General features: G+C 38.8%; 1 protein-coding gene across 2 annotated transcripts in view; it reads left to right on the forward strand.

Annotated features, from left to right (window-relative positions):
* The window catches only part of CDK15 (cyclin dependent kinase 15), an 80,249-nt gene that overhangs the window by 36,202 nt on the left and 31,656 nt on the right, over positions 1-12,391 (forward strand). For both annotated transcript variants that reach the window (XM_077747627.1, XM_077747628.1), the window contains exons 9-10: positions 5,281-5,374; positions 9,852-9,915. In XM_077747627.1, coding sequence (XP_077603753.1) covers positions 5,281-5,374; positions 9,852-9,915 — 158 coding nt within the window. The remainder of the gene's footprint in view (positions 1-5,280; positions 5,375-9,851; positions 9,916-12,391) is intronic.

Here is a 12,391-nt window from a genome sequence, read left to right on the forward strand (position 1 = left end):
ACTGACTGAGCCACCCAGGTGCCCCTAAGTCTGTCTTAAGCTACACATCCCTTACCTTTTTACTGCATATACAAAAATGTGTGTTTTTAACATTTCATGAATAAATGTTTCATAAATTTAAGCATCAATAATAATAACACAAAGTAGAAATTCAATTGTAGTTAAAATTATTGTCATTACTCTTATTCATTCTATTATTATTATTATTTGCCCAGTAAAAGTCAAAAAGTAATATAAAAATAAAACAATAGACATCTTCCATTCCGTTTACTATTATTTGCTCACTCTCTACATAATTGCTAGCTATTGAGTGTTTACAGTGAGATTCCTCTTCCTCCATTTTTTTTTTTTTTTTTTTTTTTTCAGGGGGGAAAAAGGGGAAGGGAGTANGACAAAGGAAGAAAAGGAGGAAAAATCCTATTGTGCTAGGTCACGAAACTCCATAGGGTATAAACTGAGTGCATTTTTGGAGGCAGATGACAGTGGGTGAGCATTAGAGACTTTGTCTTAAAGAAACTAATTATAACATGTAGTGCCAGAGCCTTTTATTCACAGTGAGCCCTGGTGTCAGCAGCGTCAGCGGGGGGCTTGGGGCAAATAGTTAGATTATGGAAAACATACAAGTAGGACGCATTGATTATTCCCACCCTTTACAACCAACGCTCTCTAGTCTCCTATTGTCTCTTCTTTCTTTCTGTCACCTTTTCAGACCTCAAAAGATTCTATTAGCAACTTTGGTGAGAAAATTTAATGTTTTACATAATTACATTTTTTGGTTTTGTTTTTACTTTTTTGTATTATGTTAAAATACATATAACATAAAATTTACCATTTTAACCATTTTAAAATGTACAATTCAGTGGCATTGAGTACATTATTGTACTTAACCATCGCCATTATCCACCTCAAAAACTTTTCATCATCCCAAACTAAAACTCTGTACCCATTAAACAAAGACTCCCTATTACTCCCTTCCTCCAGCCCCTGGGAACCACTATTCTAGTTTCTGTCTCCATGAATCTGACTCTTCTAGGCACCTCATATAAGTGCAATCATACAATATTTTCCTTCTGTGTCTGGTTTATTTCATTTAGCATAATGTTTTCAAGGTTCATCCATGTTATGGTAAACTGATTTTAAAGAAAGATTTATTTTGGCACACAAAGTGTTCCCTTCCAAACTGACTTCAGGCAGCTGCTGGTTTAGGACTATGAAAAGTTGCTCTTGCTTGAGAGAGTGCAGATTTCCTGCTGCAAACTTCCAAATATAAAGAGTGGCCCAGGGAAAAGCAAATGGAAATGTCATGTCACTGTCATACATTATGTCATTCTGAACTAATTTCAACAGTGAAAAATGAAATACTGACTCATTTCTCCCTACAACATTTTTGTATGCTCCTTACACTAAACCTAAAACTCCTGAAATGGTTGATTTCCCCAGAGACTGCCTAAGGAATTTGAAGAATCTTTTCCTCTCTTTTGGAAGAATTTGTTCATGCTCAGAATAGAGAAAAGGTTAGGAAGAGAGCCAGAAAAAGCAGAAAACCTGGAGGCTGTTTCCTCTAACTTGACTGAAGAACCACAGTTAGAGCAATAAAATGACCCAGTGCATCTCTCCTTTCTGGAAAGATTCACTGGTTGATGCCATCAGGTCTTTTCCCAAGTGTAGGAAGTTCCCCTTCATCTACATGGGCTGCCCCAAGTGTATCTCCACAGAGCAGAAATCCTCTAAGAAGCCTAAAGGTAAGAAGGGTAAGAAGAAGAGGTAAGAAGAGCCACAGGAATGAAGATTTAAGAACAAAACAGAGGAGAAAAAGGAAATAAGAGCTGGTTTCTTTCTGAACATAAATGTTCAGAATATTTTAAAGGTTTGCTTAAGGCTAGACAAGGGGTGGACAAAATAGATGATAGTCACACAACTTGTTTACAAAGCAAATTAAAAAATACAATAGCTTTGAAAAACAACTGAAGAAAATAGGATGATGAATTGAATAGTTTTTAAAGAACAATGCTTACACCTAGAAATCATCTTCTGTTTTTCAAACTTAAGGTGCACAGAATCATTTTCTTACCAATGCACTGATATTTATGATACTTGTGGATATTCCAGGTACAGAAATAGAATTGATTTAGGAATTCTGTTTGTCTTACAAGTGTCCCAAGTAGACACATGGGTACTCACACGCCTGTGCTCACTCTCTCTCTCTCTATATATAGGTATATGTATAAATATTACAAATATGAATAAGTAGCCTTAGACTCTATATATTTGTTAGGTTAGAAGTTTTTTGTTTTTTTTACATCTATTCATGTTTGAGAGAGAGAGAGTGTGAGCGGGGGAGGGGCAGAGAGAGAGAGGGGAAAGAGAGGGGGGAGAGAGAGAGAGAGAGAGAGAGAGAGAGAGAGAATTGGAAGCAGGCTCCAGGCTCTTAGCTGTCAGCACAGATCCCAATGTGGGACTCGAAACCCACGAGTGGTGACATCATGACCTGAGCCGAAGTAGGACGCTTAAACAACTGAGCCACCCAGACACCCCAGAAAGGTTTTAATCTACTGCTAGGTGAAGCTTAAAAAGAAGGACTCAAGAAAATGCCAGTAAGGTACCCACCATACAAATGCAAATGGAGAACTTCAACCAAATATTAGCATATTATTCTGTAACACAAATACCTTATGTTACTTTGTACTACTTGCATAATGGCCTTAATGTCCAGCTTTCTCCAATATTTTACATGATTTTGTACACTGTTCTAGTGGAGCAGAAGACAAAGGACACTAAGAAATTGTGTGACAAAAGGACTTCCTTCTTGGTTCCCTACAGCCACTAGTATGAAAAAACAAGTTTTTTCCAAGCAATGAAGACCTTTGGAAGGGATGAAAAAAGTGGACTACAGGTTTAAACCTGATAATAACTATGGTTTTGAACCTTATTTAAAATGCCATCAGGCCTTCTAGTGGCTTGTGAGCCCCTGGGGTTTCTAGAAGGTATTAGAAGGGGCACCTGGGTGGCTCAGTCAGTTAAGCATCCAACTTTGGCTCAGGTCATAATCTTGTGGTTCGTAAATTTGAGCTCTGTGTCAGGCTCTGTGCTGACAGCTGAGAGCCTGGAGCCTGCTTCAGATTCTGTGGCTCCCTCCCTCTCTGCCCCCTCCCTGGCTCATGCTCTGTCTCTCTGTCTCTCTGTCTCTCTCTCAAAACTGAATAGGGGTGCCTGGGTGGCTCAGTCGGTTAAGCATCTGACTTTGGCTCAGGTCATGATCTCACGGCTTGTGGGTTCGAGCCCTGTTGAGCTCTGTGCTGACAGCTGAGAGTCTGGAGCCTGCTTCAGATTCTGTGTCTCCCTCTCTCTCTGTCCCTCCCCTGCTTGTGCTCTGTCTCTCAAACATAAATAAATGTTTCAAAAAATTAAATAAACATTAAAAAAAATTTAGAAGGTATTAGGGTATTCAATAGATAGTTGGCTCAAGTCTTCAAAAACCAGTACATTTCCATTTCTATTTTATATTAGTTAATATACAATTACATTTGTTTTACACACACACACACACACACACACACACTTTTTTTTTTTTTCATTTCAAAATGAAATGGTTTAAGACCTTTCAAGCACATATAAACATCATGGGTGGTGGCTAGAGACCATTTGATGGCATTCACTAACTCGGTTTCCTAGTTGGCTTATCTTATAATTGACCACTGCTAGCAAACAGGATGGTTTTTAACCATTTGACAGTATTCTACTACTTTTATTTTCCTCCACTTTTCCTCATACCTTTTATATCTGTTGCTTTAAAGACAAAAAGTAAAAATTAAAAAAAACCCCAAACTACATGGATTCTAAAATACAACCTGATGAGGAGCCTTAAAATGGCAATAATTCTAAAAATTCACCTCAAGATAATAGTCACCAGATTCTTTTTTCTAAGTTTATTTTATTTATTTATTTTCAGAGAGAGAAAAATGTATATTATTAGCAAAATAAATCTTACCCCTTACTGTCCCTCAGGAATTACACTCCAGTTTGACTACTTAGGAAATAAATTTTATATTTCACCCTATTCCATCTATTTTGAGATGCACACTTTCCGCTAAATCAGGGTGTACCTTATAATCAGTAGTGTCTTACCAAAGCTGTCAGCCAGGCTGCAGTTATGACTCCAGCTACCATTGCACATGTGCGAACATCAAATGCCAGCATCAAAAGTTGCAGAATGGATGTCAGTGACTTGGAAGAAAGTTTTGCAAACAGGAGAGCTTTTTCCCCCCTTCTTTTTAACTAGGAACTGAATGGTGGTGGAGAGGGAGTTAATCAGACATGTTTAACAACATTCTTTAAGGAGTCAAAAGTAGGTTAACTATGTAACTGCAAGGTCAGTTTAGGAGCCCAGAACCAATGACTCTTAGTTTTCTTATGGATTATTTTAAGAAATGCTGCATCATCAAACTCCTGATATAGAGGATGATCCCATGGATAAAAACAGACATCAAAGAGTCTGAGTCAAATGCTGAATGTAAAAAAGTTTCACGAGTACCCAAACCAATTTATTTTACTTACTGTTCCATTTTTGCATGTACAAGTATGATATGTGGTAAAATAATCCTTCTAATTAAGTTTATAATAACCCTTGCCATAGCTATGAAAGAAACATTCTGATTGTGTCATGGTTCAACTTGCAGGATTTTTTTCTTAATCAATACCTATACTAATGGTGCCTCTTACAAAGATAGCATTATAAAAATTTTTTTTAATGTTTATTTATTTTTGAGACAGAGAAAGACTGAGCACAAGCTGGGGAAGGGCAGAGAGAGAGGGAGACAGAATCTGAAAACAGGCTCCAGGCTCTGAGCTGTCAGCACAGAACCCAATGCAGGTCTTAAACCCACGAACTGGGAGATCATGACCTGAGCTGAAGCCAGACACTTAACCAACTGAGCCACCCAGGTGCCTCCAAAGATAGCATTTTTGATTCTGTGAAAGAAAGTAGTCAATGTGGAGATTCAATACTTTCCCCTCTTCGCATAAAATGGATAATGAACTTGAATGAGTTGAAATGTTTATTATCTGTATTGTGTTCCTAAATGCTGGTTGCAGATCATTTTAACAAAAAGCTGCAGGCTGTGCTTATATTTCTTTTTCTTTTCTCTTTCCCAAGACTTTTAATAGCATATGGCCCCTATTTAACTCTCCAAAATATTTACCGTGTGGAGAAATATTGGTAGTTCAGTTTTGCATGTATGGTTTCCTTAAAAGTGTCCGGCTGACTCTTGTCTCCTTTGCTAGGGGTGCAGGCTGCATCTTTATTGAAATGTTCCAGGGTCAACCTTTGTTTCCTGGGGTTTCCAACATCCTTGAGCAGCTGGAGAAGATCTGGGAGGTAAGGGAAGAATTCCTCTTAGGAAGAAGAAATATCTGCAATTTAAACTTTGAACCAAATTCGCTTTAGAGACAGTGAAGTAGTCCATCTGCTTTGAGATATTATGCCTCATAGTAAGGCTGTGGAAACTGTGGAATTTGCCACAGGTGGAAGCACCTAGAGAATGAAGATGTGGTCAGGAAACCCCTGTTGTCCTGTAGCAGCCCCTGAGTCTACCTGCCCACTCTCATTATTTTCTCAACTTCCCAGGACAATTGCTGCTGTGGATACTTAGGCACGTCCCTGCCTTGCCACCCTCAGCTCTAATTCTACCATGCATTTGGTCGTCTGTCCTTGTCAACAGAAGATGAGATGCTAAATATCCACAGAACCCTGATGAAACAATGGCTTACCATGTTAGTGTGAGAAAAGCATACTATTTGTGCTGCTCTTTCAAAACCGAATTCCTAAGGTGTGAGGTGCTTTTCTGTGTGTGGTTCCATTTCTTTCCTTATTATTTATCCTGGCCTTATTTGCACCCTGATGCACTTCATTCTTTTGTCTCTTGTAGCTTATATGCTACATACTATAGTCATCTGTATATGTATAATTTTTGTGGTGATTTGTTGTCATTGTGGTAAAATACACATAAAAATTACTATCTAACCATTTTTAGGTATATGATTCATTAAGTACATTCACTGTGTGCAGAAATCACCACCATCCAGTTCCAAAAGTTTTTTTTATCACCTGAAACAGACGTTCTGTATCCATTAAACATTAATTCCCATCTTCCTTCCTTCAAGCCCCTGGCCTGTCTCTACGAATTTGCTTATCCTAGGTATCTCATATTAGGAATCATACAGTCAGTATTTGTCTGATTAACAGTATTTATTCCACTTTTGTTTGTTTGTTTGTTTTAAACTTATTTTTGAGACAGAGAGAAAGCATGAGCTAGGGAGGGGCAGAGAGAGGGGAAGTCAGGAACCAAAGCAGGCTCTGCAGTGACAGTAGAGAGCCCAATGCAGGACTCGAACTCACAAGCTCGTGAGATCATGACCTGAGCCAAAGTTGGACACATAGCCAACTGAGCCCCCAACGCGCCCCATATTTCACTTATATTCTAAAGGTTCATCCATGTCGTAGTGTGTGTCAAAGTGCTTTAAACTATGCTGTTGTTATCCCAGATCCTGCTCCCTTTCAAGTTTGCTTGCTTCAAGCAGGCATCTGGAGCATTCTTGATAATGAGTTTCTTGAGAGATATTGCCAGAGTGGGGGGTTTGTGTGTAAATGAGGAAATTTGTCTCCTCTTGAACTGCTTTACAATTTTGAGGTAGAGACACGGTTTTGTTATCACAGTCACTGTTCCACGCTCTGAGGACAAATTGAGAACATTCAGCAGCGTGTTGTCTTCTATACTACTTTGTTCAAGCAAGTTAGAAATGTAGACATTACAAACAACTCCGGAATTAGTGCTTCATTTAACGTTGTCTACATGGATGTAAATAGGAAATCTCTTTCAGGTTCCGTGATATTTGATGTAGGAGTTGGTTCTTTGAAAGCAATAGGTCCAGGGTGCCTGGGTGGCTCAGTCATTTGAGCATCCAACGCTTGATCTTGGCTCGGGTTATGATCCCCGGGTCATGGGACTCAGCCCCGCATTGGGCTTTACACTGAGTATGGAGCCTGATTAAGATTTTCTCTCTCCCTCTCTCCCTCTCTCTGTCTGTGCTCCTTTCCCCTGCTCATGCTGTCTCCAAAAATAAACAAATAAATAAACAAACAAAAAATTAAAGCAATGGGTCCGTTCTACTCTCCTAATCTTTAACCCCAATATCTCTTACATTTTTGCCGAGATCTCACTCTCACTCTTAGGAATGAAAACATAATGAAAAATCCCGAATCTTTATTTTGCCATCTTTCTAAAATGCCTGTGTGTGTGTGTGTGTGTGTGTGTGTGTGTTCATCTGAATAGCTGTCACCTCTTTCTGATCAACTTTTTAGAAAGTGAATTCTTATAACACGTGTTTTTGGCAAATAATCCCAGATGTAATTCTAAAATCAGAATAAAATAATCTATGCAAACTTTAAGTCCACTAATCAAAATGCCTTCAGTTTCCATTCCAACAAAGGCAGAAAACAGCCCTGTTCAGTTCACTATGTTTTCAAACATAGCACTCACTGGCTGCCTTTTAAGAGACTTCAGGGAGGGAATAAATCAACAATTGTTGGTTTTCAGTTTCCCAGACAGTGAAGTGGAGATTTAGTAATTGTCTCAACTGAAAACAAATTCAGTAACTTTCAAATAGAAACTGAGCATCAAATTTCCAAATGAAGGAGATTGAATTTTTAAACTTCAAAAAATTGCAAGCTTAAAGTTTTTAGTATAATAAGTTGTTTGGTATCCACTTTTTTGACTTTAATTAAACATAATACAAAGTAACCAATAATTCTAGTAACTGTCACCTTAGAGAAAATATGGATGTGGTCACTATTGATTGCCTTTGTTGCTTTTTCTTCATTGTCTTTGCATTCTTTTCATTGTGCTTTGCCAGCCACCAGTATGGGTGCCTGTGAATCACTTGTTTACATGCACATCTGTGCAAATATATAAGACGGTAGGTTAAAAAAGAAGAACCAGCTTCCCATCCTCTCCCCCTCTCCCACAAAAGAAGAATTAGTCCAGTTGGTTTTTCAAAATGGATTCCAGGATTCTTAGTGTTCCCTCAGGCTCAGAATGGTTGATAGGAAAAGCCTATAATCCTCTCAGTAGCTTTTCAGTTTGTTTAGGGAATGGATCAAAGAAAGATTTTCCTGGGTGGCATGATTTTTTTATTGTATGAGAGAAAATAGCACTTCAGTGTCTTTTGTTTGAGGACAGTCTTAGCCAGCACCACAAAATGTACCTCTCAGCCAGAGTCCTAGTCAGCAAGCTGGTAGACATTAAGATTCTGAATTCTTAATTGATTATTATTAGTCATTGTTGGGCAGTTGACTTCCTGCCATAACAATTGGGCTGGTATCTATATCTTGCATTTTGTAAATGGATTGATTAGATTCTTTCTATGAGAGATGCTTCTAAAAAGGGTTATACTGAGATATGCTTCTAAGGAGAGTTATATTGGGTAGTGGTGTAGTGAAAGCTACTGGTACTTCACTAATATTTTGCAAAAACTATGTTATTTTAGCTCCCAGATATAACTGACAGTGGGCTTTTAAGGTTAAGGTAAAAGAATGGTAGAATCGTGCCCACAAAAGAACTCACAGTAAAAGCACTAACCAAAATCTGAAGTTTTGACTTTGTACTTCAACAGACTTTTATTTTCATGTTAATTACAAACTGGAGCTTCAATTTGGTAATCCAAAGCATAAGTGAGCTCTTTTTCAAGTGATGTTACTTTTTGAACCCACCAGTTAAAAGTCAAATACCATACTCCAAGCTGCCAGGCCACCAAGAAAACAAGGTGAGATGAATTTGGTAGAAAGGACTAGAGTTAGGTTTGGATCACTTTTAGCCAACATTCCACTGCCTAAAGGTCAGTAATCTGAATCCTTTTTAATTTGAACACATCGGGAAACAGCTGAATGCTCATGCTGAGGCATAATTCAGGCTGAGTGTCTTTTGTTGTGTGTGTGTGTGGGGGGTATTTTTTCATCTAATGTAAGGTAAAAGGACAGTCACTCCTGCTTCTTTATATTCCCAACTCCCAGAGTAGCATCCTGCTATTTGGTGACCATGCAATGGATAGTGATGAGAATATGACTTTAAACAAGGCTATGTGATCTACCTCAGAATAAGAACAAGTGAGTTAGTAAAGACACAGGCTCAGGACCTATATTCATGTTCTCCCAAGAAACAGAACCAATGGAATGTATAGAGATACATAAGAGGAGATTTATTATGGGAATCAGCGCATGTGATTATGGCTGAGATATGCCGTCTGCAAGCCGGAGAACCAGGAAAGCTGGCGGTATAATTCAGTCTGACACCAAAGGACTGAGAACTGAGGGGATGCTGGTGTAAGTCTGAGTCTGAAGGTCATAAAACCAGTAGCTCAGATGTCTGAGCAGAGGAGAAGATGAATGCCCTAGCTCAAGAAGAGAGAGAGAGAATTTGCCCTTCCTCTGCCTTTTTATATGGGCGCTCAACCAACTGGGTGATGCCTGCTCACATTAGAGAGGGCATATTTCTTTACTCTTTACTCTGCTGATTCAAATATTAATTCCTTCCACATTTCATAGACACACCCCAAAATATTTTACTAGCTATCTGGATATCCCTTTGCCCAGTCAAGTTGGGCATCAAATTGACCATCACAAGACTTTAAGAATACACTACAGTTTTGCCCACGAAACTGCAAATGTTGGACCCTCAAGTTTCTTTCCTATGTACATCAGCTGGCATAATGTGACATATGTAACCAATTCTTCCCTATTCTCCCTTGATCTTTCACGTCTCCTGCCTCATCTTCCTTTGTCTTTCTTTGGCTTTATATAGGTGTTAGGAGTCCCTACAGAGGATACCTGGCCTGGAGTTTCCAAGCTACCTAACTACAATCCAGGTAATATTTATTTGAGTTTCTGGACTACTCTGAGAATTAGCAATATGAGAGCATTTGCCACACAGATAGGGTGACCTTCTTTTATTGTTAACTCAACAGTAAAGATGGACCTAGATGAATTTTTAAATTCCTATATTCCCTGATAATCCTTTTATGAGAAGGACACTGAAATAGTAGTTGAGGTTAGATCAGTTCTCCAACTCTATACAACACAAGTAGCAAGCTGCATAAGAATTTGGAATGACTATTGCTGTGGAGTCCTATCCATTTCCAAATATCCAATGGCTCAGAAGAACTCAATAGATGGTCTCATTTTTTAGCCTTATGACTATTATTGACTTTATTTGTTAGGTTATTATACCTCATAAAGTATAAAAAGAAAGCTAATGTAACAGAGGGGAGGTAGAGGCTCATTAGGCCAAGGACTGGCCAAGTAAGATGTTTCTAGTTTATACAAGAGTTCCTCCATTGTCTCTGAGCCTAACACTTGGTCGTTCTTGTCACTCATTTGGTCCTCCAAGACTGGCTCCTGGGAATGGATTTGGAAGTGTTGGAAGTGTTGTCTTTGGGGGAAGTCTTTGAGAAATGGTCCCAAGGCCATGCCAGAGAGATCAGAATACCCAGTAGTCATTCAAGGATATTGAGATGGAAGGAAGGAGACGAGCAATGAGCTATAGGATGAAGGATTGTATCAGAGGCTGGGGAAGCAAGTAATGGCTCTATCAGAGCTGGTCTCCATTGCTGGCAGGATTAAAGGGGAGGTAGATATATACAGATAAAGACAATATTGGGGTGATTATGGTCATTATGGCTTAAGTCAGATTTTCTAGTCTTTATATTCTTAGAGTGACCTATCACTAAAAATGGACTTTCTCCAAATTGTTGTCATTACTAACTTTGGTATGAGATTATCCTAAAAGGATCTCATGAGAGCAAAAAATTGTAGGAAGATTTAAAAAGCAGTTAAGGGGTGGGGGAAAGGAGAAAATGGATGAAGGGCATTGAGGAGGGCACTTGAGGAGGGCATTGGGATGAGCACTGGGTGTTATATATAAGCAATGAACCACGGGAATCTACCCCAAAGAACAAGAGCACAGTTTACACACTGTATGTTAGCCCATTTGACAATAAATTATAATTAAAAAAAAGGAAAAGAAAAAAGAAAAAAGCAATTAAAAAAGCAATTAAGCAATTTATAACAGGGGTGCCTGGGTGGCTCAGTCAGTTAAATGTATGACTTCAGCTCAGGTCATGATTTCACCACTTGTGGGTTCCAGGCCCATGTCGGACTCTGTGCTGACAACTCAGAGCCTGGAGCCTGCTTCAGTGTCTCTCTCACTCTCTGCCCCTCCCCCCCTCAAATATAAAAATAAACACTAAAAATTTTTGTAAAAAAAAAAAAAAGGAGTCTAAAAAACAACATAAGAGGCAGGGGATTTTTTTTTTCCTTCTTTTCTCCGTCATATAATACTTATGCTCAAACAGCTATTCATAGGGATCAGGCATCTTGGACTGACCAGGTTATGAAAGCCCTACCACAAGTGAAAGACTAACTGTTAAGTCACTTCAGCTGCCTTATATTATTTGCATTGCTAAATGGCCTCAGGGTCATTTATAAACAGTTTATCACTTCTAACTATTTTGCTTGAGTTTAGCACCTGAGAAAAATGCCACTCTGGCCATAAGGCTTGGAATAATGCCTCTTCCTTTTGGTCTGAAATAGAAAAAAGAACAGACTTCTCATAGAGACCATGGTACAGTCTGCAATAGTTCTGTCTCCAGTTGCCATGGTTTCTAGGAGAACTTGGTTCTATTTTCCCATCCTGCCTGTACCTCTCCTTACCCACTCTCCTCTTGCAGGTGAAAATGGCTCAGCTTCCTACCATGATTATGCAACCAGAAGTTTAGGGTCACAAATGGGTTATAGAAAACAATTTGGGTGATGTCAGTACTAAGCTGCCATGGTGGGCATATGCTATTTCTCCAAACTTCAAACGTTTGGGTATCAGGTTGGCTCAGGCAAATAAGCAGTGATCCTAAACATAGAATGCCTTAGTGAGAACAATAATAATAGAAACTTGTTCAAAATGCTTCCCTGCCAGATTCTGTACTAAGATAACTGGGTCCCAATAAAACAGCAAGAAATATGTTGCATTTTTCATTTTGCTGTCATTTCAAAGTAATGTGCAATTTTTTATTTATGAAGAGAATTCTCTAGGCCCAACATCAATAGGGTTCATACTTTGCATTGTTTTTCTAGTAGGGATTCAATTTAATTCAAATAAGCCAAAAAATTTTGAACACACTACTATCTGCCAGGCATTATATTATGTGTTGGGTCCACACAGACAGATATGGTACATTCTTGGATCTCTGAGAACTTGGGTTTGTATTCGTTCATCTACACTGTCTCACCAGCTCTCCTTATTAGGGGTGGGGGGAGGGCAGCAGTGATCATTTGTGAGCCCTGCTTCCA

The sequence above is a fragment of the Crocuta crocuta genome, unplaced genomic scaffold (genome assembly GCF_008692635.1).
Source record: "Crocuta crocuta isolate KB4526 unplaced genomic scaffold, BGI_CrCroc_1.0 scaffold159, whole genome shotgun sequence".
NCBI lineage: Eukaryota > Metazoa > Chordata > Mammalia > Carnivora > Hyaenidae > Crocuta > Crocuta crocuta.